Here is a 25,706-nt window from a genome sequence, read left to right as displayed (position 1 = left end):
GAAATAAAAGTATCCTTGGTTGGTTATGGTTCAGATCCAGAAATCCAGAAATCCAGAAACCGCCAATACCCTGTCCCCGGTAAAAAAAAAAAAAACAAAAAACAAAAAACATCGCAACAGTCCACCCACTCTAAGTTTATCTACCACAAACATGGGTTGTCACTTGTCAGGCAACCCAACTAAGAAAATGACACTGTTACACTGTATTATCTCCAGTCACAATTTAGTGTTAACCTAAAATAAGTCTGCGGTAGGACTTTTGGTCGGAATATATGAATGAATGACTGTCGAAAAAAGTTTTCCTCGGGTGGACCAGACGGGTAATGTCGATAGAGAGAAATCAATTTCCCCAACAGACGATTTTATCCGTCAACAAATTACTTAACCTACGTTTTTACGACCAAATAATCTAACACTAGCAACTGTGTGATGCTGTATATGGCGTGGTTTCGATTCCCCAGTTGTACGTGCATGACAGGGAGTAGGGTCCCGAAATGACCTAGTTTGTGTCGAGTGGACGTTAAACCCTCCCTCTCTCTCTCTCTCTCTCTCTCTCTCTCTACATGGGCTAAATCATGGCTGGTATCCTTCAACCCACTAAAGACCGAAACACTAGCACTGACAACTAAACAAAATCCTATTTTACCTACCCTTACTCTAAATAGTGTTCCCGATGTCCAACATCACAAACATTTAGGCTTGACTTTTCAACAAAATTGCAAATGGAACAAATATATTAACGACATTATCGACAAAAACCCAACAAATCTGTCAGTTGTTTAAGATCTCTTAAATACAGACTTAACGTACCGTAAATCATTACAAACCATCTATACCTCCTTCATCCTACCTCATTTCGATTATTGTGACGTCATCTGGGACAACTGCACAGACCAACTAGCTAACAAATTCGAGCACCTACAACTGGATGCACGTGTAAGGTCCATATGTGGTGCTGTAAGGGATACCAGCCATAGACTGTTATATAAAGAAACCGGTTTTATTACGCTAAAAGGGGGACGCAGAAGACATAAACTCAAAAGCGCACATTATAATCTCTGAAACACCATGTTCCTGAAGCAACGACCGCGACGTAGTTAAGGCGAGATCAAGCCTTCTATTGAAGATGCTGAAACACATGCCTGCATGAATATAAATGTAAAACAAATATTTTCTATAATTCTTTCATAGCATCGTCAATTAGAGAATGGAACAAATTAAGTACAGACACAAAAAAATCACCATCTCTAAATATTTTCAATTCGAAACTTATGGTTCAAGATTCAACACCACCAAAACCAAAAACTTTTTCGTTTGGATCCCGCGCAAACCAAATCATTCATTCTTAACTGCTTCTCTCTTGCAGCAATCTAAACGGGCACAAATTTTTACGTCACATTTCTGACAATCCATGCTGTAAATGTGGTCATCGTTTTGAAGATACTGAACATTTTTTATTGAATTGCTCCTTATATTCAGATGCCCGAAATAATACAATAAATAATTTATCGACTATTTTCGAAACACTACTGTTTTATTGCACGGAATTGACGACGTGGAACACTCACTCAATATTTTTAAAACTGTCCACTCGTTTTTCGAAATCCCCAGACGGTTCAAGGGACAACTATAACCACTCATTGTAAATATATTTTCACTTGTACGTACATTACTTGCCAAATTCTAAAATGTAAATTCATTCCCGAGACAGCTATAAAACAATCACTGCAATCATACTTGCACGTGTACATTGATTATTTATCTCTAAAATGTAAATACATGTATCAGACTAATATATCTGACGGGGGGGGGGGGGGGGGTAATATAGGCTTTTTCTGTTCCCCAATGCCTATTCAGATACAAATCTGAATAAAAATATTGCTTATAAAAAAAAACCAAAAATAAAACTTTTTTTTTTAAATCGGATAAAAATTGTGACCTCGAGAGGGTCACAACCTTGATATACCATATTTTTACACTATTTGCGTACGACGGGCGGCCATTTTGTCCGGTAGTTTTGATCCGATTTTCACGAAATTCGAATTCAAGCGTCATCACAGTGTAACGGTGACATATTCGAACGGTTTTTTTTGTTTGTTTTTTTTTTAAATCGGATAATAATTGTGACCACAAACTAAAAATGCGATTTTTTCGTACAATCAGGGGCCATAATTCATGGCGTCTACTCGTCTGTACAGTGCAGTGTGGCGAAGGGCCTGTCAAGCAAAGGCGACTATAGTCGTTTGGATGTCAGAAAAAATGTAAAAGATCCCGTGAGAATTGGAAATCGAAGAAGACGGTGTAAACGCCGCTATCTGGTGAAAATTTCCCATATATACACTATTAAAAGAATAGTAAAATTACACTGTCGGATTTGTCAGATCACATGGTTTGTTAACTTCTATTTAAAGGCTCAATACCACTCTTGTTGTAACTGAATAATATGTCCCAATCTTTATTCTGGTCAACAAATTGTACTATTTTAGAATATTTCAATTAATTGATGATACAAATTTCATCTTAACACACCTTATGTAAAAATTTGGAAAATTCAACATAATGGTTTGAAACGTCTAACGTAAACCTTTTCAAATGAAACTTCGATTTAAAAATATTTTCGAACTCTCTGGACAAGTAAAATAGGATGTAATGGATAATTTACACAACAGGTAGGACACTTAAACATCTAGTACTTAGATAGAGATATTATTTATTTTCTGGAGCTTTCAAGCCAGCAAGAGTGTTATTGTCCCTTTAAAACGATGTAAATATGAACACAGGGCTTATGTAAGATTAAATCAAACGTAATGTAGAAATACAACCATATGTCAATTACAAAATGTGAGCTGTAACAGAAATGTCATTTGAAATATTATTTTTACAGCAAATTGTAAATTTACTGTCAAATAGTAGTCATATGGGTTATTTCCCCTTCGACCACATATCGAATTTGTGCAACATATTTACTGTTTTGTCAGTAAGTTTAGTCTATTTTAGAGAAGTAGGTTACTGAAAATGTGAATGGATCACCTAACTGACTAATGAAGAAGATAGTCATGCCATACATTGTGTTGTGTGGAACATTTTGCTTGGATAGTGTCATCCCACCGTTTTCCATTGTCTAATGTTGTTTTACATGCTCGGCTGAAAGGTCCCCAAACTTTCTGTGTTCGCCAGGATTGAAACCAGAACTACATAGCCAAGTGCCGTGAAGTGGGGACAGCCACATTCCCTTTAGTAATTTTACCTCGGCATGTACATCTACCCTAAAAAATGGTTAATTTACTTGCAGAAATATTGCCATTGTGATGAGGTATAATTACGTAAACTCTGTCAAATTGCTTTTTTGTACACTGTTATTTTACCAATTTATGTAAATTAACTTCATTATAATTTTACAAGCGCCCCATTTACCTTGGATATATAATAGCTAGAGGTAAAGTCACATTACAGACTGAAATAAAATGCAATGTTAAAATACAGTTATAATGATGGCAACATTTCTGCCAGCTTAAAAAGGGTAACAATACATAATAATTTTAACAGTGTAACACAATGCGTGATGGATGACCATCTTCATTATCCCGGACGTTAAACCCCATTTCATTTAATTTCCTAGGCAAGCCTAAACTTTCTGAGGCGCATAGATTATCGGCACGATTTAGACGTAATTTTGACATTCTAATTTTATATTACAAGGGCCGTCGCTTACATGCAGCTATGTCCTGCCTGGATAAAGTTTTTTGTGGCTAGGGCAAAACAAATACATTGAAAATTCTTTGCGGGTATATAATGAACATGAAATTGTGGAATTTTGATTCGCCACTTTTCCAAATAAATTTGCTCTAGAAATGATTCGAAAGTGGGACTGAAAACCGTGTCAGTGAAATGAGGCCCATAGTACTGGTAATTGGTCGTAATAATAATGGGTATGTATAATTTATAAAGAAGAAGTAAAAATATAAATGTTTTATTCATACGATTATACAAAGAGAATTTGATACAAATAAACCCTTCTATAAAATAAAACGTCTATGTACATTCGGTTATCTAACCTAATTTTAAAGATATTTAGAATGATGAATACACTTGCCCCTTCGATGTTCACAATTAGATATTTCTCGCAATTTTATGAACAGGGCTATTGAGACACATTTTAAAACAATACACATAATACGGCCAATTTCATTCGCTTTTTCTTGTAATGTTTTTGGCTTGTTTATACTTATTTCACCGACTTACTACAATTTCCATCGAAACATGAAATAAAAAGAAACTGTTTATAAAAAATAAGGCGGTTTATGTTAGCACTGCTTGTATTTAGTAACCTTTTATCAGTTCAACACTTTGATCGACTTTCTTTTGTCAAATTTTGTTCACTTTTTACTCCGATCCTATGCAGGTGGAATAGGTGGCCCATATTCAGGAGGCGGAGGTTGGTGCAAGGAGTGTGGACCGTTATGTGGTGGGCCTCCTGGTGGTACAGGGTGATATCTGTTGAGTCTTTCTTCACTCGTACTTCCACGACTAGACTGATGAATTGGCACGCCATGGGGAGGATATAGCGTTTCTTGACGCTTAAATCGGAACAGCGGTTGAGGTGGATCTAGATCGTATGGTGGAAGAGGAGGCGGCGGTCCGTTAATAGGCGGCGGAAGTGGACCAAGATGTGGGGGTCGGGGGTGACCGTAAGGAGGAGGGTGAGGTGGTTGTCCATGAGGAGGGGGTGGGGGAGGAGGTCCGTAAGCAAACGAAGGAGGGGGGCCGTGTCTTTTACGTCTCCTTTGGGGTACAGCGTATGGGAGAAGGGGGCCCGGCCTACGAGGTGGGGGCCGCTTTGGGGGTGGAGGCCGTTTACCCTTCGGGGGAGGTGGAGGACGTTTACCCTTTGGGGGAGGTGGAGGTCGTTTACCTTTCGGGGGAGGTGGAGGCCGTTTACCTTTTGGTGGAGGTGGCGGCGGTTTGCCTTTGGGGGGAGGTGGAGGCCGTTTACCTTTTGGTGGAGGTGGCGGCGGTTTGCCTTTGGGTGGAGGTGGAGGGGGTTTACCTTTTGGAGGCGGTGGGGGCGGTTTACCCTTTGGTGGAGGTGGGGGACGTTTACCTTTTGGTGGAGGTGGTGGTGGTCGTGGACGAGGTGGAAGAGGTGCATAGGGTGGTATTGGACGTGGCGGTGGACGCTTTCCACGAGGAGGTGGTGGTGGTGGTCGTTTTCCTGGTGGACGCTTTCCACGAGGAGGCGGTGGTGGTGGTCGTTTTCCTGGTGAGGGAAGCTTGGGAAGTCCTGGTGGAGGTGGAGGCGGTCGCTTACCGGGTGGAGGTGGAGGTGGCCGTTTACCAGGTGGAGGTGGAGGTGGCCGTTTACCGGGTGCGCGAGGTGGTGGCGGTGGTCGTCGTTTACCTGGTGGGCGAGGAGGTGGCGGTGGTCGTTTACCTGGTCTTGGGGGTGGCGGAGGGGGGCGTTTACCTGGTGATGGCGGAGGTGGGGGTAGGCGTGGGGGTGCTCCAGGTGGTTGTCTTTTTCCCGGTGGTGGTATCCTTGGAGGTCGTGGCATTCCTGGTGGGGGTGGAGGTGGTCGTTTGCCAGGCGGTGGAGGTGGTCGTTTGCCAGGCGGTGGAGGTGGTCGTTTGCCAGGCGGTGGGGGTGGTGGAGGACGGGGATTGGGTGCACCGCCCCCTCCAGCATCTCCCTCGCCGCTACCAATGGAACCTCCTCCTCCTCCGCCACCTCCATCATGAAGATAATCATAATAGTAGTAATAATAATATCCGTCTGAAGAGGTAACTACTTCTTTTGGTGTTGTTGTTGAAGTAAGGAATCTCGTAGTTGTCGGAGATGGAGTTCTACTCGGTGGCGTAAAAGGAGAAATTTGTGGTGGACGTACAAACTTCGGCGGTGGAGAGAATGGAGATTTTATCGGTGGAGTAAATGGAGATTTACTAACAATAAAAGTTGGCGTGGCTTTAATGTTCGTTGTTTTATTCTTGGCTGAAGATTTATTATGCGAACCTTTGGAATGTCTATCAATTTTGGGAACATTAGCATGCAGATCAATAGTATGGTAATGTTTGCCATGAGAATGGTGTCTATATTTTATAGGCGATGGTGGTGATGGGTGGCCATCTGGATCAGGCAATGGATTGGCGTGTGAAAATTTTGGAACTAGGCGTCCATGGAAAGATGGCGAATGGCGATGGTTGAAAGGGGGCAAAGAATGTGAAGGTGCGTCATGTGCCGGATATATCGGGTGACCATACGGACCGTCCCTCTTCTGTCGATGTACATTTCCAGTTACCTTACCTATAAAATAAACAAAAAAAGGATCTGGCTAAATGTTTAAGAACAATAAAAGCACGATAAAGATGTCAGTATATGTCCTCGCTATTTAGCCGAGACGTCTTAGTTTGTTTTTTTTTTACAATTTGGTTTTAAAACTTTGGGATGGAGATAACTTGTCTAAGTTACAGAATGACAATAGCCTATCAACCAACGTAGATTAACATTATATCTTGGCTATATCTGACGTTTGATCGGGTGTGCTTTATTTGTTAAAGAATTGTTACAATAATTGTAAATGGCACTGAAATGAAGCCAATACTTCCTTAAAATGTTCAGTTTCGAAGAACAATATTACTTAATATATTGTTCTTTGAAACTGAACATTTTAAGAAAGTATTTGCTTCATTTCACATACGCCTAGAAAATGTTATAATTTATACAGGTGAGTTTTATAATATGCGCAAAAATCCTCTAATATAATTTGTGCGACACGGGGATAATAAGAGTGATGTAGGATTTTTTTTGTCGGAAAGTATAGTAGCATGAACCAAAATAGAAACGATTTACCTTGTCAATTTAGCGTAAAAGTTTAATGGCCGTTAGAGAAATTTTACCCTCATAGAGAGAAAGAAAGGATTGCATGACAGCTAAGCTTGCCGTCGGAAATTTGACTTCAACCAAAATACCCAACAGATGAACAATCCGACTCAAAAAAAATTAGGATGTCTTTCGCCAAGCTCGACTTGACATACATATTAAGATTCAAAGCTGTAAAGGATGCACTTTTTTGGCCTAAACTAACTATCAATAAGTAAGTCAAACAAACAACCGCAAGTTCACCGGAAGGTATATAATAATTGGGACGCTTTCGAAAATAAAATGTATGCATATATGAATATTGCATCAATATTGGATAAGTTGTCCCTATTATTACAAGCATAACAATCCATTGGACATGGAGATGCCAATAATATGTCAAATTCTTATGTTTGGCGGTGACAGACGCTATCTATAGCAACGGCAGTGGCCAATAGTTTGGTGCTATGTAGGCACAATGACAATGCCAACAGATATAACATAAATGATTAAATGGAATTTTGGAAATATTATTTTCATACATTTACTTGCGAAATAGCTATAATAATTGACGAGCAGAAGACCCTTTTCTCTTGGTATATATTATTAAGAAAGTAATTAGTATTCTAAAACAGATTTAGTCCCCTCAAATATTAAAGAAAATTTAGTTAAGTGAATTAAATACCAGTGTACGACAGTTATGTATTATGTTTATAAAATTTAAAGACTTACAAAATGTACAGATTATATTTCAATTTTATAAAATATAAATACCCAACTTACCATAACTGTGAAATAATATCACAAACAGTGATATATAAATTATAGAATACTTCATCCTTATATCTGCATCATTGTCATAATCGTACAAGTCACAACCGTAAAACTAACACGTTAGATTGTGTGACTATCGTTGCTTACAGAAATCCATATGTCTACCGTAAGCTCTGTGCACCTTTATATAAACCAAGCGTCATTACTTTTACAAAGTAAAACTATGTGACTTTCAGCCTTTAAAAATTTCTTTAATTTTTTAAAACTTTTATTCTATAAGCCGCCGTTCTTCGCCTCATTTGTTCGGCGTTTTTTTTCTGAGATATCAAAGATGTCGAAGTTGCATGCCGATTGGCTTGTTTTACCGCTAATCATTTGAAGAATTTTATATAATCGTTTTTCTCCTATTCTGTAGATGACAACTGTTTAAAAAAATTACGTGCAATGTCTATTTTTACATAAATTTAATCTAAAAAATGTTATGATTACAATTAAGCTTTCGCCTTAGTGCAGCAAGTCACTAAATACGTGGATATTTTAGTATTCGTGTACTTCGACGTAATCGTAATTATGTCTGCATATATGCAAAACCGAAAATCTCGGATGAGTTCGAATTTGATATAATTCGTCATTTAATCGCGGGACTGTTGCCCTCGTCAAAATACATTAGAATGATATTTTAACCATTTCGGGCCCAAATGGTTAAATTTTATAATTATTTCTTGTTTTATGATATTTTATAGATGATTTGGGTTTTGTTAGGATATCCCCAAAAAATATTTTTAAGTTTTATAAATTTTGCTGGAGCGGGTGGGGGTGGGACTTGAATGTCCCGATGGGCGGCAAAAGGGGAAATTATTTTCAATACAAAAAAGACGAAAAAGTTTAAATTATTCTTGAAATCTGTATTTTCATCATAACTTTAATCCACAACACTTAACAGACAATTCAAACAAAGAAAACTATATTTTTTCAACAATTTGAAACAATAATCCATAGTTAAATCCATTCAACTAAAAGCTTAATCAATTTTAACTTGAAATTCAAATGTATAGTTTATTTCCAACCACACCATGAAAATCTAGAAAACAATTTCTTGATTTATTACAGCATAAGAATACATTACACGTAACACATTTACTCTGAGGGCGAGATTTGATGTTTTTCTTAGAACAAACCTCACATCGACCAAGATTTTCTAAAAATATTTATCATTTCACAGACCAGTTTTAATTTAAAATCTCTTTGTCATGTTGTAAAAGGATAAATTCAGACATATTAATCAATTCGCAAAAGGAAAGTCACATTAATTGGAAAAAAACGCATTGGTACTTCGGAGTCACTGGACCAATATGGGTGTACAATCTGCCTGACGGGACTGATACGTCCCACTGAAAAAATATATGACAGTAATTGCAAATATTGCCCATTTTTTATATAAACTTTATGAAAGGGTTTTGATTTGGATAAAGTGTCATGAAAAAAATTCACAACCATTTTACTTACTTAGAACTTTTTCTTTGTCTTCAAACATGCACAAAGATTTTCTTACAAAAAGATTACTGTGATTTTGTGTTTGACATTGAAATGCCACTCTACAATATTTTTTGCACTAAGACTGCACTACTTTAACCCGACCTTAGACCTACCTAAAACTGACTTATAATGAAATACTGACCATAATACACATATGCATTGCAACATTGTATTCATTTTATGATGGGACATGAGAGTCCCGTTGGGCCTGAAAGGGTTAAATTATTCCACTCCACACTGTTCCATAATGCAACTTATGTTATATCATCGAGACCTAAATGTGTCCGAATTTGAACCCAATCCTAATTATTTACCGTTAATTTCCTAACCATCTTCTAAAACATCATTGGTCTATTTTTTCATCGATTTTCATGATTGGTTCTGGTATGTTGCATTGATAGTATATGTGTTTTCGTTGGTCTAAATTTAAATTTGAAATATTTTGTGTTATTGACCTTGTTAGAAAATTAAACTGCCCCAAAAATGTCCCTTGTTCGGTTGTCACTCCGCCTCTTAACCACTTCAAAAACATAGTTTAAAATGTTCAACATAATTGAATATCTAAGTCATGCTTTGACAACAACGAAAACAAATAACAGCAAAATAGCATGTAAGTTGACGAGATCAAAAGATAATTATGCCATCTAATAAATTAGTGGTTACCTAACTCCATCTCCATAAACAAGTTTTTGGGGCTTTACAGATGTCACTTGACTGTTAAAGAAATAATAAAAATACATATTGTTTAGGTTCAAAACTCATGGAATAGTGTAGCCAAGCTATATAAAAGCATCTGTGGAATACAGAAAACGCTGTGCGATAATGTGTGTCTGACAATGTATGTGACGGGTGCTTTAATATGTCCTGTTTTGTGTGATAATTTGAGACAGGTACCCTATGTCCACAATACGTAAACTGTATTGTGTATTATGTCAGATTTAGATAAGAGCTGGCCGTTCTTGTTATAATAGTTCAAAAATAGATAATGCAAAATGAATATACTGAAAATTTTATTCAAATTACTTAATTACCGTTTGAAGTTTTGGCAAGATGTGGCATAGATGGTTTATTATCGTATCAAGGTAACCGAGACTCACCATTTTTAAATTAAATCATCAAATGGCGATCGTATTTCAATCCGTTTAAACTTCCACCATCCGATGGGTTAGAGAGTTGATTATTGGCTTGCCAACACCTGAAGCCAAAAGAATGACCTGCAATAGGCAAATTTTGCTTTTTAATTCTGGCATGTGGAGCTTTAAAAAACATGATGCTCAACTAATCCAGGGCAAATCTGCTTAACCCATGTGTCCTGAGTTTATAATTAAACTTTTTGGGTTTTTAACACGACTAGCTGTCCTCTGATACTGGAAATATCAGACTATTTCAACCTTCAACTGGTATAAAATCCTGATTCGGCTTCTTTCCAAGGTTATGTTTTTGCCCTTTCGAGAAATAAAGTTAGCTATACACGAAAGGATATTAATGAAATTAAGATGCAGATAATATATTTATGATATAAAACATTCTATTCGACAGGAAGCCGCGGTGGCTCAGTTAATAAGTTTCTGGCCAATTAACCTTGAGGTCCCGGGTTCGATCCTGGGGTTGTCCAAGTTCCTGGGAATTTCGATTGTAATTTCCCCAGTGTGGAGCGATACCCGTTGTACCGTGCATAAACACTAGCGTGCACGTAAACAAATGTTTGACAGAATTGCAAAGAAAAGTATAAGACGTATAGTGTCGCTGTCCGGTCACAATTTCCCTCTTAGCACCCCATTTCATTTCTTTTTTGACAGCATGTAAATACGTAATTATGGAAAAATGATAGAAAAGAAAATAATTATTTAGGCGTACATAACGTTCCTAATGACGTCTTTAAGTTGACTTGTCTATTGATATTCCTAGACACTACCATACCTCACATACAGCTTTGTTTACACAAATTACTGTTTGTTTTATATTTAAAATATGCGGTTAAGTCGCGGTTAAAGACAAGTTACTTAGGCTTGTCTAGAGATTTAACTGTAATATAATGAATAAATAGACCATCGAATAAAATTTTGAAGAAAAAATAGTAAAGGTGTTTTTATTTCAAACCATATTCAGTCCACTGATACCCACCACATGTCTCTCATCATGCTCATCTGTAAAGTCTATCTAAATTGACACAACATTGGGTAAGATTATCACAGATGAGCAGGGGCGCCGGAACCCGGGTACCAGGGTATACAAATGGTACCCTGCCCTTTTCTGGGGTATACATGTATACCCAGTGGGTATACATGTATACCCATGCCCTAATGATGAAAGTTTTCAACCTGTTTACTAGTCTATTCGTTAGTGAATAATCGGGCTTATGTCTCTTTCATTATCATGTATTTTAAAGGGTTTTATGTTGGAATTTGGAATGCTAAAGACGCTCTAAACAGCGTTCTCGGAATTGACAAATTTCAAAATTTTCTAGAGGCCGGGGGGAGAGACCCCCCCCCCCATCTTTTGGTACCCTGGCCCCCGCGCCGTTCCGGCGCCCCTGCAGATGAGGGCATTATAATTCAGCGGATCCCGACAAGAGCAGCTCACATAGGCGTACGAGCGAGCTGAGGGGGGGGGGGGTGCTGCGTGTGTGTGTGTGGCGGGGGGGGGGGGGTGTCAGATTTTGGGGAAATAGGTAAAATGAGATAAAAGACAAGAAAATGGGAATTTTAATTATTTTGTTTTTCTGTTGTCCACAAAATAGAGTGTCAGAATGACGATATCTCTGCCCTCATCAATTTTTCAGGAGTCGAAATTGGAATCTTCCCAATCGCTTTACTCGGAGGAGGGGGGGGGGGCGAATGGTTATCGCGTGCGGGTTGGCGGGTCAGGTCTGTCATTGCATGAGTCAAGTGGCGTGGTTTCCATTCCCCGCTCGTACGTGACAAGGAGTATGGTCTCATATGGGTTTTCCAGGGATCCACCGGTTCCTCCCTCTGCTAAAGAGCCCCACGGGCAATAGAATTATTGTAAATAAAACTGAACCATATGTTAGTCCCGAAATGACCTATATAGTTTATGTCGAGTGGACGTTACCCCACTCTCTCTCTCTCTGACTGTTGGAATTTATCATGTAATATTATGCCTTCATTCGGCTTTGTTATCCAAAATGAAATACACAACCCATCCGCTCCTCTCTCTGGAATTCTGGTGAACACATTGGGATTTCGGTTGCAAAGCCACATATATATATATAAGCAGAGGCGGGTTCAGGTATAAAAAGTTATTATTCGGTTTCTATACAGAGTGTAGGCTTGAATGTTATATTCGTATCCAGATATTATATGCGCCACAAATCACTATTATTATTATTAACGCCAAGATTTTTTGTCAAAAAATGCTACCACTGCATTCAACAGGGCCATGAGCAGTATGGAATACCGGTAGTTTTGTTTTTTTTCACTAGTTTCCGGCAATTCCTTGTGGGTTTGGTCACCAATCGTATCGGTTGAATTTGTCGGGTACATAGAGTTATAAATAGTGTTAAAGTGTAAATCTACGGTCGGGTATCAACAGGTGGAATACGGTAAAGGCTAACTAAGAACCATTGCAGATTTCGTCCGAGGTAGCTTACGTTCGCAGCGCCTCATTTGTTTGTGAAGGGAAGTAACTCTAACCCACGGGGAAGATTTTGTTTTGGCTTTCGAAGCGCAGAAAGACATTTGCTTTCTTTTTGTATCCAAAGTACTTTTAAGTAAGATATATTCATGTGTTTTCCGTGGTACCCATATTTTACGTGGTTGCACCACACGCGCTTGTTATTGACAGTGTTGCATCTGAGTTGTCTGGTTTATAAATATTTATACATACCGTAAAGACTCATCATAGCAATAATTATAAGTCTTATTAATATTGTAAATAATGATCTTCCTCCACCCGTTTTAGAACCAGTGCCAATATATAAATTATATTATAATAACAGAGGTTTCACAAATCACTGCAAAGACATGTTCTCTAGTGGTGTGATTGAGTGCTAGAGACAGATGAGTAGGTGGCTTCAACTAGCTAGTCCAGGATTGGACCAGAAGAGCCTTCAACAAGATATTATAAGGCCAGCTAGTTCACAGTGTTAACTGGTTGTTTGGATTGTACAAAATAACTGAGGTCCACCTTTGGAATGCACAGAAAAGTATGCGGAATTGCTGTCTTTGACAAAAGTCTCCACCTCGTATTGCAAACATAACCACTGCAACAAAAAATACTACCTGTGATGTAAACACGACTGGTTCTATTATTAGAGATTAGAAACTGTACAAATACTACATTAGTTAGGATAGGCTTACAATCTTTATAGTCTTTGTGCATATCCCACAGATTCTAAACACTTTCAATTTGTTATACTTCTGTTAGCCTACATGTTTTGAATTTGCACCATATAAGCTAATCTGTTTTGGGTATTTTAATATTTGCAGACTCCCAGTAGGTCCTTCATTGTCATTTTATCTCAATAGCGATTTGTTAATTAAAGAAAACCTTTTATACCATTCTTCCTAGTGATAAGGTCCCAATCAACAATTTTTTTGTTAACCATTATTTTCAGTTATATTACTTATATATTGCAGTTTAACTGAAGACTTTAGAAAAATGGCAGTGTACCGGTAATACACATATTTTGGTAATATGTTTTTTTGAGCGGCTGGGAATATACTGTTTTAAAATGAGTGGAGGCTTGGCACCAAGTAAAAGTACAGTTTATGTCTCTAACTTTCCATTTACACTGACCAATAATGATCTTCATAAAATATTTGAAAAGTATGGAAAGGTTGTGAAGTAAGTATTTTAGATTTGTTATAAATTTATGAGAAAAAAAGGGGAACTGAAGTAGTCCATTAGATTAGATGTGAATAAGTAAGTTCAGGCTGTTACTGTAAAGTTTTTACTGTCTTTTCTCTTTCAGAGTTACAATAGTAAAAGATAAAATAACACACCGAAGTAAAGGTGTTGCCTTTGTTCTATTTTTAGAAAGAGAATCAGCTCATCGAACAGTTGCTGCCTTAAATAACACAGAGGTAGTTATTTACTATATAGTCTGGCTTCAAATTGATCAAGTAGTCCCAGATATATTTTACTGGTTAAATCTGGGTGAGGGTGTTGGGTGGCTGCATGGTCTTAACGCATGTACTTAACATCATATGATCAATCCCCAGCTGGTAGGGTCTCTTGTACAACTTGCCTTAGTATAAGCTTTCCTTATTCAATTTTGTATTATTTAAGATAAGAAATGCTTCCAGTCAATGAATTTGGCACAGTTTATTATCTGCAAATGCTTTGGTTAACACTTCATTTCATACACATGACAAAGCAATCATACACTAATGTTATGAACGCTGCTTAACAATCAAACATTTTAAACTCAGTGAAGCTCATCTTTTAAATTTTTGGATACAGTTGTATTTTGTTTATTGACTACAGATTTATCAAAGGTATTATTGCGTTGCTTTTTTTCCAGATGTTTGGTCGAACTATAAAATGTAGTATAGCTAAAGATAACGGTAGAACCACTGAATTTATACGAAGAAAAGAATACAAAGATAAATCTCATTGTTACGAGTGTGGGGTAAATATTTGGTTTATTGTTTAGCACTGGACTGTCGACTAAAATGTCAAAGAGTTAAAATCTGATGGTTAGCCGAGAAGAACATTCAGCATTATTCATGCCCATCCTTCCCGTGTGATGTGGTATCTGCGAGGCTGAGAAGGAAGGTATCCCTGCCTGTGTTTTTGTTACCCCCCCCCCCCCCCAAAGCGATCGCCATGTTTGTTCTACAAATTGAAAACAAGTATGGTGGTTGTTTAGGGTGTTAACTTTTTTTTATTTAATTATTTCTGTAATTAATCAGAGTTCAGCTTTAATAAAAGCAACTTGAATTATAATTATATCTTCAATCAAGCACAGGGTTTTTTTTTCTTACTATTTTGAACAGTATGTGTTTAGTTATTGTGTCATTGCAGGAAGAAGGACATCTTAGTTATGCATGTCCTAAAAATTTATTAGGACAACGAGAACCCCCACCTAAAAAGAAGAAAAAATTCAGAGATTTTGAGTAAGTTTTTTGAATGTATCTCATTTCCCAGCAAATTCTTATTCTTTATCCCTTTTTTTTACCACCCCAATTTTTGTTCTTCTGGAACACCTATTAAAATGCTGCTTCTTACTTCTAAAGGACAAAAGGGCTTTTAGCTTTATGTTTTGAAATATTAAAACAAAATCATGGGACTCCAGTGACTAGTTATGTATCAAGACCAGAAGAACTTAATATTAATTTTATTTGGCCTTAGTGAAAAAATAATTCTATTTGTGTTCTTTTTTCCCCTTGGAGACTATTTTTAAACTAGTATATCTTTGTATGCATTATTATGTTGTCAATAGATGTTAATGCCTGTTTGTTTCATGTACTTAATTACCTTTGTATGTTTGTCAACAGAGAAAATGAAGAAGGTTATGATAGTAATGAGGATGTAGTTGAAGCTCCAGAAAGTTTAGCATCAGCCATTAAAAATGAGGTTGGTTAATTTGACGATTATTTTCGCAAGAAAACATCAACATATTTTGTGTACTAGACAATCAAATTTTGTAATATTTCTATTACAGCAGTTGAATATGGTGCCCGATACAAGTATTTATGCCAATGTGGGATTTTCATATCCGGAATCATCAGAACCAAAGAAAAAGAAATTTAAAAAAGATGCATATTTTAGTGACGAAGAAGAGTTGGACGATGACTGACTTAATAGTCAGTTTAAAAACAATATTATGCATTGTGATCTTGAATATTTTTGAGGCAATATCTGGAAACCATTGAATCTTGATATATTTACAAATGGATACATTTATTACCCATTATTGATCAGCAAGTCCATTACCGGTGTGCGATGTGACACTTGAAGACCCAAGAGAAGGGAATGAATCTACCTCAAGATAAGTCAGTGAAAGTGGCAAGTGAATTCGTTTACAAATGGATCTTCATTAATGATTGGGAAAGGACGGCTCATTATTTCAGTAGTCATTCGTTATGTACACGTATATGTCTATTTAAAGTACGACATGTTATTATTTACAAGCAAGAAAATTTTCATTCGTATTATATACACAGCAGCCAGCCTTTATTGGAAGTATAAAGCACAGTCTATATTAACTTCTGAATTAATATCTAAAAGATTTCCACTTCATAGCGTGATGGGTAAACACACACACATGTGATTTTATATATAGATATATGGTATGGCTGATTATAACTCCCAGAGTTATTGTCCTTTATACAATCTTGTGAACAACAAAAGTTATCAGATCAGTTCGAAATTCATATGCACTGAAAAAGCCTATCAAATTTCTATAATATACTCCTAGAGTTATGGCCCTTGCTTACTTTGTAGAAATTTGTGAAATCTATAACTAAAAAAGTCATCTGATCTACTTTAAATTTATTTTCTTTGTTTTGATTATTGTCTTTGATCTTGCTTGTGATATTAAACAGATTTTGCCTTGTATTTAGATTCAGTGAGTAAGGCACTGGCTCATTAACAAGGTCCCCAGTTTAATGCAGGTTTTGGCCGAGAAAAGACCTCATGATTTCAATTCCTGGCAAGGAATGGTGTCTAGTTTTTAGGATGGTACAAAAACAGAGGTCCTGTGCGTATGTATAAGAACCCTTAACACTTCATTATCCCAGTTGGTGCAAAAAAGTGGGAACATAGAACCCTATATCATTTCAGATTCAAAACGGCACTGTTTTCTTTCCTCTGCATTTAAATGACAAAATACTCATCAGTTGTAATTTATTAGGTTGTGTTACAAATAATATCACAGTTCATCATAATCTAGGTCATACATGGTTTTATCAGAAGCACTTCATGACTATTCTACAAACTGGGACTAACATGGTTCAATTTATTTCACTGATTCCCTTGCACATAGGGGTTTAGCAATGGGATTCTTCTTAATTAACAAACCCAGCAAAGCCATTAAAATTCAAGATCAAATTTTATTAGTAAGATAAATTTTAGTTTTAACCTGAACAATGCTGTTCCACAAAATTCATATTAATCAATGCATATATTCAAAAAGTCAGAAAAAGTACCATGATTAGCTTCAACAATAAAATTATCAAAAATAACATGATTAGCTTCTACGATAAAATCTATCAATGTTTCCATTCTGAATATAACCTTGATCACTAAGAGGCCACCAACTAATATCATTATTATAACCAGGGTTTGATTTCTTCGTATCTTTCACTGAGGTGAATATAGAATGGCTTGAATCAGTTTGATGTGCTTGGTTATATGGTGGCATACACAGCCTTAATTTCTGTAATACTTGTCCTGGCCAGAAGGCATTCTCATCTGATTTAGTGTTTAGACGGTTGAATTTTGATGCATAATGACTGAAAAAAAGTAATAAAGAACAAAGGATTTTAATATGCAATTAATTCTTAGTATATGGCTTGTAAATTATTCAGAACTATCAAAAACAACTGATAAAGAAGACAAATAACCTCACAACGGTGTTTGTTGTACAGGCCTATTTCATAATTTAAGATTATCAAGTTGCTTCACATTTTTCCCATTCTCTTCATTATACTGCACACAGCGATCCATCTACTTCATTCCTTGAGAATACATCACTGCCCTAAATGCCGCCATCGACTGGTACTGCTTTTTAACCCGGAGCATGTGGTTTATGTAAACAAATATGTCAAATTAGCAAAATGTCGACTTCTGCTAATCCGGTAAAAGCGATATATATAATATGTGCCAATGGGTAATATTGCAATACAGTCTTTATCATTGTAAACTGCTTTTAGAGTTTCAATCTGTTTATCTTTCAAAACAAGGTTAGATAGTAGATACTCCTAAATTTGTCTTCGCAAACAAAGCCGCTTCTGTGAACGTATCTTTCATGGGCGCCACCATATTGAATAATTAGTGGACTATTTCGTGCTTCGACTCTGATCCGTTTGGGGTCTTTCATACACACAACAGCTAAATAAACATATTAAATTTCATTCAATATGAAAATTGAAGAGAAATAAATACTTCTAAAAATTTCTAAACTCATACTCAGTGTTTTCGACTAAAATCGTCGATGTAGGAATTAAAATGTCGGTTAATTAGGTTAGGGCCTAAGTTTGGGATGTCTCTTAATGAAACTCTCTGCTGACAGCTTTTCAGCAACCCAACTTTTTATTATTAGTATAATAGGACTTATTACTTACGTCAAATGAAATAATACCCGAGTTTACGGATACATTGACACATAAAATAGGGTCAGGTCATTCGGAAAATGTTTTTCTTATTTTTCATGGGTTTTGTGGGTTATGATTGAATAGAACTAATAAGTGACCAAATAAACAATAAGATACCAAGCAACAAGTCAAATCACCACACACATCACTTACATAACTTCCCATCCAAGAACAAATAGATGGTTATAGTGGACTTGTTATGAATTCTCTAACAAAGTTTTGGGGAGAATTAGCTAATAAATTTATTAATACAAAAGTTGATAACAAATTTTACCTAGTCAGTCTACTGTATTCTTCGAAAGTCATCCAGCAATCTACTTTCGTTTTTATCAGGGCTTTGCCAGTAGATAATGTTTCCCTAGTTACATTATTACCAACTTGACTTGTTTTGAGATAACTAGCTTTTCTGTCCACTAATATATCTCTACTTCGCGACCGTGTGGCCTTGACTTTTTCTTTTTCAACAGCTTCATGAGAAGTCGACTTCTGGGCTGTTATGGTTTTGGATTTTGCTGTTTCTGTTGTAGGTTTAGAGGATTTGAAATTAAGCTGACGTTGACTGTCTACCGGTTGTGAAATATTGTTGAATAATAAATCATATGGTTTATCACCAGGATAAAGTAGGACTGTAGAAAAAGTGTTAAAAATAATCATTGAAAAACATCCTTTAAAATCATTATATCCTTTAGGGTTCATAAGACACTGTCAAAAAATCCTCCTGAGGAACATGTATTAATATATACTTACTACTGTTTCAATCATGATCATACCCTGTAAGAATTCTTCAGTTCAGAGGATAAATTTTCAACAATTTAAATTCCTGATTCGCCATTTTAAGCAATAGGAATCACTTGCAAACTACAATATTGTGAAAAATGGAACTCGGATAGGAATATCAGTTCAATTCTGTTCAGTATTTATAAAGATATGTGGAATTGATTTTTCATTGATCTATGCTGTCACCATCTTTTATCCGTAGCTGAGATTCCCAGTGGGCCTAGTTTAAATCTGATCGAATCCAAGCTGGGTGATTATCTACCGTTGGTATTTTGAGTTTGTTTTCTTAATTAAATATTAAATAAATCAATCTGCTGAGTACATATTTAGAATGAGGCATGTATTAAGCCATGAAAATATGTCTACTTTTTATTGAAGTTCTTTAACAATCTTGAAAAGATACCGTTAATTGCTTCTCAAATATTTTATGTGCAGTGCTTTTTAGCATTGGCAGGAAAATGGCGAAAACAAAACGAGGTTAGGCAGACTACCATACCCCTTGTTACGTACATACCTGGGATCGACAATATAGTAACAGACATGAATATTATAGGTTCATCCAATCAATCAATGATAAATCAGACCTGGGTACAAAATGAATTAGATCAAAATCAATCATGTCTTATCACTATATCTGTTTAACCCAATTTTACACTTTGTTTTGACTCAAATCGAGGAGGTTTGGCTCTTGAAAGAAAACATTTTGAATTATATTTTTTACCTTTATCAAGAAGCTTTTTGGTTAACACCACACCCCTTTCTTTACACAGACTAACAACATTTTTGTATTCTTCAAGTTGTTTCTGTCTAAATCGATCTATGCTCAATCCTGTTGGTTCACATAATGTAGACATGGAACAATGATCATCTATAGCTTTATCACCTATCTTTATTACACCTGGACATGGTTCATCATCAGCTGTTATACCATGCTGTAAATTAAATGTTCAAGAAATCATGTTTATATTAAAAGATACAGATATGTCAAACATAACCATATCCACTCACTCATAACTTTAAAAAAACAAAGATTCCATGGTCACTCTCTAACTAACTGGCAGACCTAAATTGGGGGGGGGGGGCTGAAGCCTGAACTGGGCCTTTCACAACCATCCTCAGTATCCCCACTGATATCGTTCATTTCTACTCGCTCTCACCCCAGGATCCATTCACAGGGGAGACACAGTCAAATTATCCATCCTTGATGCTTGTGCTATTTTTAGAGGGCAAAGGTTAGTAACTCGCATTTTAATGCAACACTAAGATAGCCGAATCAGATGCTTGAGCTTCATTAGTTTCATAGTAGATCTGTCCCCAAGCTGATTAAAACACAGATCCTATTTATTTATTTTTTGGGCGATCACGTGGCTAAGTGGGTAAGACGCTGGCTCGCTAGCCTGGAGGTTGGGTGTTTGATCCCTGCATTGGCCGAGAAAGTTCATCCAGATTTTCTGGCGTGGTTCCCCCTTGTCAGTGATGCAGGACAGAGGGCCTGGCAAGGACAGCTGTCTAGTCCTTCGGATGATACAAAAAACCGAGGTCCCGTGTATACATTGGAATGCACGTAAAAGATCCCTTGGCAGTTGGAATTCGATATAAGAGTAGACGATAGTGCCGCTGCCCGGGCAAAATTTCCCTCATAACACACTGTATGGCGTATGCCCGTCTTCATTAGCCCAGCATAGGAGCAGAACAGTAGGACATTAAACCCCATTTCATTTGTTTCATTTTTTATAGTTCAAAACTTTGTTTTACTTGTCTTCACTACACTAGGATCTGTAAAACTTGTTAAATAACCTGCATTCCTGTTGATGTGAGGGATTAGCAAATCAAATGGTCTGTTTGATCGAGTTCTTAGCATGCCGTGCATGGAAATGTGGGTGGACATTCACAGCGATAGAAAACAAATCAAAACAAAAGTTGTATTTTCGAATACCCACTTGAAACACCAACGCTGATTGGTATGATCCCTGACACAAACTCCAACTACAACCGTTCAGGTCTTCGTGTAGTGGGGGCCATCGAAAGTATAAAAAAGCGAAACACAATATGGATCTGTTTTTATAAATCAGATTGATCCGTCCCTGAGTAAAACAATTTGATAAATTGAGGTGAATAAATTTGTTGTCTATTGGACGTATATTGTTGTGATCTAGATAAGGATTACTTTCCGTTATATACTTTAAATTCATATTCATACCTTTTTCCTAAATTTATTCCTTCTTAAAACTTCTTTATCATGTTTAATCAAGTCCACCATGGCTTCATCTGACGATAACACCATTTGCTCTACTTCAGTATCTATCTCTGGTACTTCTAGATACTGTGGAGTCGAGCTACGACTAACAGATCGAATACTTCCACCACGAGATGACGCTTGTGGTGAGGATGACTTAACAGGTGAATCTAATGAATCTGGAGATGGAGACTTTAGGATTGAGTCACCTCTTGTACCATTTCTACTTGATATTCGTAATCTTCTCCTTGATTGGCTACTTTCTCTTCTCTCTGTCCCAAACTGTATAACAGATGCTTTTTCTGTTGTTTCTATAGGAACCGGCGAAGTCATTTTACCAGATCCTTTTCTACTTCCACTTTTAGCTGAACCCTTTTGTCTTTCATGTCCCGACGAATCACTAAAAGAAACTGTAGGGAAAAAAAAACATCCTGATCAAGTCCAAAATCGAGAGAACTGTACTGTGTAGTGTGTACATTATAGCTATATCAGCTTTCATTATCAACCACATTTCCAAGGGAAGTAATTGCTTCATTTAAAGGAGCTAAATCGCTAATATTTGGGACCTTGAAATTGACACATATGGGTCACAACACATATAATAATGTAATATGAATGTATATAAACTGATTTACATTCAATCGTTTACCTTTTTACTGTAATTTCTAATCAGATATGTTCGGTGAAATATGCCAGAAGTCTCAATTGAAAGGCAATCTCTAGCATCTGGTTATTCCAGTCTACACTGATAGTATTTATTATGCATCCTCTCCAGATAAGAATATGAGTCACCGTTTGACATGACTTGTGGAATATGTCTAGCCTCGTTCTTCGAGTCCCTTCTTACAAATGGCGCTGAAGCACATTATTGTACACGATTCGTGTACCAATGGTAAAATGTTCATTTTGTTTTAAATATCGGATACCAGAAGCCCATCTTTTTCGTGGTAAGATCACAACATCAATGTTGATTTAAATTGACAAATAATTTGTGTTTTCAATGTCAAAGACTTTAGACTTAGCTACTTTAATTAGTGGGATTCTAAATATGTGGCCATTTTAAATTTTACTCAATCAAAATAGAAACCTTTATGCATCCTTGCACAAGTTTGAAAATCAGAAATAGCTACACACATTTTAACTAGCCTACTGCAATCTGATTGATAAATGTGTATGTATGTTCCATTCATTCAACAGTGATCTCTCCTTCCCATAAATTAAAATTAAAAAGCTCAATTCAATCAAAAGACATTGGGAAATGAAATGGGGTTTAACATCCTACTGTTCTGCTCCGACTGGGCTAATGAAGACAGGAAAGACATTTGGGGCGATAGAGATGGAAGTGTAATCACCTTGTTGAAACTAAACTTACCTCCAGATAATTCTGAATCAAATGAATCGTTTAACCTAGCTTTCCGTCTATTTTCTCTTCTTTCCTTCTGCCATATTTTAATACCTTGTGCCAACTCACTATAATCTAATTGATCGTTAATATCATCATCTAAACAAACAATCATATCTTCTACTTCTTTATCTGATATTTGTAGATTAGCCTGATAAAATATATAACATTACTTGTACAATTGTGGATTACACTAATGTACATAACTGGATATTGTGAAAATAGTCAATACTGGTTTTAATCTAAAATCATGATCAAGAAATCCAACAGGACAAGTTTTTTTAAAATAACAATAGAAACACTCAGGGACACAATGAACAATTACTGCATGATGGGCATCAGAAGAATTGAGAGTCAAACCATGATTTTGTGACAAAAAAAAACACCTGTGATCGGGACTTATTTCCCGGGCTGATTTTATATAAATCATTACCCTTATACTCCTACTCAGCAAAAATTCGACAATATTTTTTTTCAAAAGTTACTAAAATTCCACAGGATTCTTACTTCTGTTTAAATTCTAATGTGGGTTCCAGTAATCTCTCATAAGTACTTTTTGAGTATAGATCAGGTTATTGATGTAATTAAATATAGGCCTATTAGAAATTTAAACTTATAATAACATACCCTTTCCATTGCATTTTTAAATTCCTTTTTCGTCACTTTCCAGTCTTTATCTTTATCCAGAACTTTAAACAGGTCTAGAAGACGAAGTCTGTTTACTTTTACATGTTCATCCAAAATTTGCAGAGCTAATGGGGCTGGTGAGGCAATTTTGGGAACCGGAGGAAGTTCCCTTTTCACAGGTGGGGGTCTGGGTTTGGGCTTTCTTCGGTATAAGGCAGCTTTTTCTCTTGAATCATTGACCATTTTATACATCACACGTTTCTCAAGATCAGTTTTGTTAACTTTATATTTTAAATAATTTTCTGAGAGACCCATGTTGTCCAAATGACCTCTTAGTTTTTTTCTTTCCGACATCCAAAATCTGTAGTTAGACATGCTTTCCTCCCCTTGTTTGGCTTCTGTTTCTTCCTCAGTTAGGATTTTAGTTGGTTGTGGCGGTATATGTAATGCAGAGTTTAATATTGGGTGTTCTCGTGGTGCTGTCTCATTACTATATAAACCGATTCTGTGCTTTAGTGGTGTCTCCATTCCAGGTGCGACAAGCACACGTTTTCTACTCAAAGGTCCGCCAAATATATTAACTGCCGCTTTATAATGTTTTATGTGCGCTAAATCTCTTTTTGGTAGACCATCTAACCGTTTTCCTTGTGGGATATGATCCATGTTATATTCATCAAATAATCTTGCAAGTGAAAAGCCAATATCCTGATCCAGGATACCAACTGACGTTCTTGGAGCCATGATGGCTGTTATTATAGCTAGAAGAGTTGATAGTGTTTATATCAGACAGGCCTCTTCACATCTAACTTAACGGACAAAAAGGACTGTAAATTCTAGGAAGAGAAAGGAAAAATATAAAAATTATAATTTTGACTATCAATGATAACGTAAAATAAACAAATATTTTGTTTTGAACAAGTCTACAATATAGTAAATTCCCAAATGTTCAAAATTACATGGGGATCACGGTGGCTAAGTGGGTAAGACGCTGGCTCGCTATAGCTTGGAGGTCGGGTATTTGATCCCTGCATTGGCCGAGAAAGTTCAACCAGATTATCCGGGGTGGTTCCCCCTCATCACCATCAATGTCAGTGTGTCAATAAAACTTTCATTTCTATTCACTGTTCGTAATAAATATCACTTTACCAATGAAAGTAGGACGTTAAACCCCATTTCATTTCAATTTAATTTCAAAATTACATGTATCTCAATATTTATCACCATCAATGTCAGTGTGTCAATAAAACTCTTTCATTTCTATTCACTGTTCGTAATAATAAATATCACTTTACCAATGAGTGAATGACTGCAGAGATTACTATAACAACGTATAATCCAAGTAGCTTTGATAAAAGATATATTTATATGGATCGCGGTGTTGAAAATGAAATTATATATGTCATTTCTTGTTCGGCATGAATGTCGGCTATTTTCCACGTGAGGCAATTTAATTTAATATTAAAATATCAAATCATAGACTAGCCATTTTTATAATTTTACGAAATTTGTAAGCATTGATTGTTACCCAGTAACTACAAAATATCATAAACTGTTCTAAATTCATTGTGGTATGTACCCCCATTAATCAACATCATTCCGTCTTATCACAATCTGTCAGGTTTCAAGACTAGCCTAATGGTTCTTTGCTTTCTTTACACGGCCATTGTTGCTATTGTAAACAATCTTGTTGCGCATGCCAATCGAGCAAAGGGAGGTAACTAACAAATGTATAAATGGGATCAGACTGCTGTCTAGCCATAATAGATTAAACACCATTTTTTGTATGAATAAACAACTTATGGTTATCAAAACCTGGCCCACGTGTTTTTAATCACCGTCGATAAAATAAAATACTAATAACTTTGACATCGGGAAAGACTAAAATAGAATGTAATTAGGCCACACATAGTACAATGAGGGTGACAGCATGCGTCATATAACTAGGCTAATTAGGTCAGACATTTTAACCTAATTCCGTATCATCCCGGGCAGTTGCTGCAACAGAAATGACATACACGGTTTATGGACGGTCTAGCCGTATATTATCACCAAAAAAATGAACACCAGTCTGAAATCTGTGCCCAAATAAGTTAAATTTGCCAAAATCAAAACTTGGTCCACAGTTGGATAGAAAATGCCAATTTTTACCAAATTATCATTATATAACCGAGTTTGGTATCAAAATATACCTCTTCAGTTCAGTCAACATCTTCTTCACTA

At 36.5% G+C, this 25,706-nt stretch overlaps 3 protein-coding genes across 4 annotated transcripts; 1 reads left to right on the top strand and 2 right to left on the bottom strand.

Moving 5' to 3' along the window:
* Window positions 1-3,954: 3,954 nt before the first annotated feature.
* On the bottom strand, window positions 3,955-7,797 carry LOC126827103 (basic proline-rich protein). The gene is made up of 2 exons (XM_050556301.2): window positions 7,637-7,797; window positions 3,955-6,298 (listed from the first exon to the last, which is right to left on the bottom strand). The coding sequence occupies exons 1-2, from the start codon at window positions 7,689-7,691 to the stop codon at window positions 4,395-4,397; spliced, it is 1,959 nt and encodes a 652-aa protein (XP_050412258.1). The 5' UTR covers window positions 7,692-7,797; the 3' UTR covers window positions 3,955-4,394.
* Window positions 7,798-12,802: 5,005 nt separating this feature from the next.
* LOC126827228 (zinc finger CCHC-type and RNA-binding motif-containing protein 1) lies at window positions 12,803-17,628 on the top strand. The gene is made up of 7 exons (XM_050556468.2): window positions 12,803-12,893; window positions 13,762-13,969; window positions 14,097-14,208; window positions 14,649-14,756; window positions 15,152-15,243; window positions 15,625-15,703; window positions 15,792-17,628. The coding sequence occupies exons 2-7, from the start codon at window positions 13,857-13,859 to the stop codon at window positions 15,924-15,926; spliced, it is 639 nt and encodes a 212-aa protein (XP_050412425.1). The 5' UTR covers window positions 12,803-12,893; window positions 13,762-13,856; the 3' UTR covers window positions 15,927-17,628.
* Window positions 17,313-25,163, bottom strand: LOC126827227 (uncharacterized). 2 transcript variants are annotated; one of them, XM_050556465.2, is made up of 7 exons: window positions 25,012-25,163; window positions 23,487-24,319; window positions 22,830-23,010; window positions 21,422-21,867; window positions 19,943-20,153; window positions 18,719-19,070; window positions 17,313-17,583 (listed from the first exon to the last, which is right to left on the bottom strand). In XM_050556465.2, exons 2-7 carry the CDS (start codon window positions 24,225-24,227, stop codon window positions 17,319-17,321), a joined length of 2,196 nt encoding a protein of 731 aa, XP_050412422.1. In that variant the 5' UTR covers window positions 24,228-24,319; window positions 25,012-25,163; the 3' UTR covers window positions 17,313-17,318. The 2 variants fall into 2 exon arrangements, with proteins under 2 accessions (XP_050412422.1, XP_050412423.1); XM_050556466.2 differs by having other exon boundaries at window positions 25,063-25,163.
* Between the last annotated feature and the right edge of the window lie 543 nt (window positions 25,164-25,706).

Source organism: Patella vulgata, chromosome 7 (assembly GCF_932274485.2).
Source record: "Patella vulgata chromosome 7, xgPatVulg1.2, whole genome shotgun sequence".
Lineage (NCBI taxonomy): Eukaryota > Metazoa > Mollusca > Gastropoda > Patellidae > Patella > Patella vulgata.
This window is presented reverse-complemented; position numbering and strand designations above follow the sequence as displayed.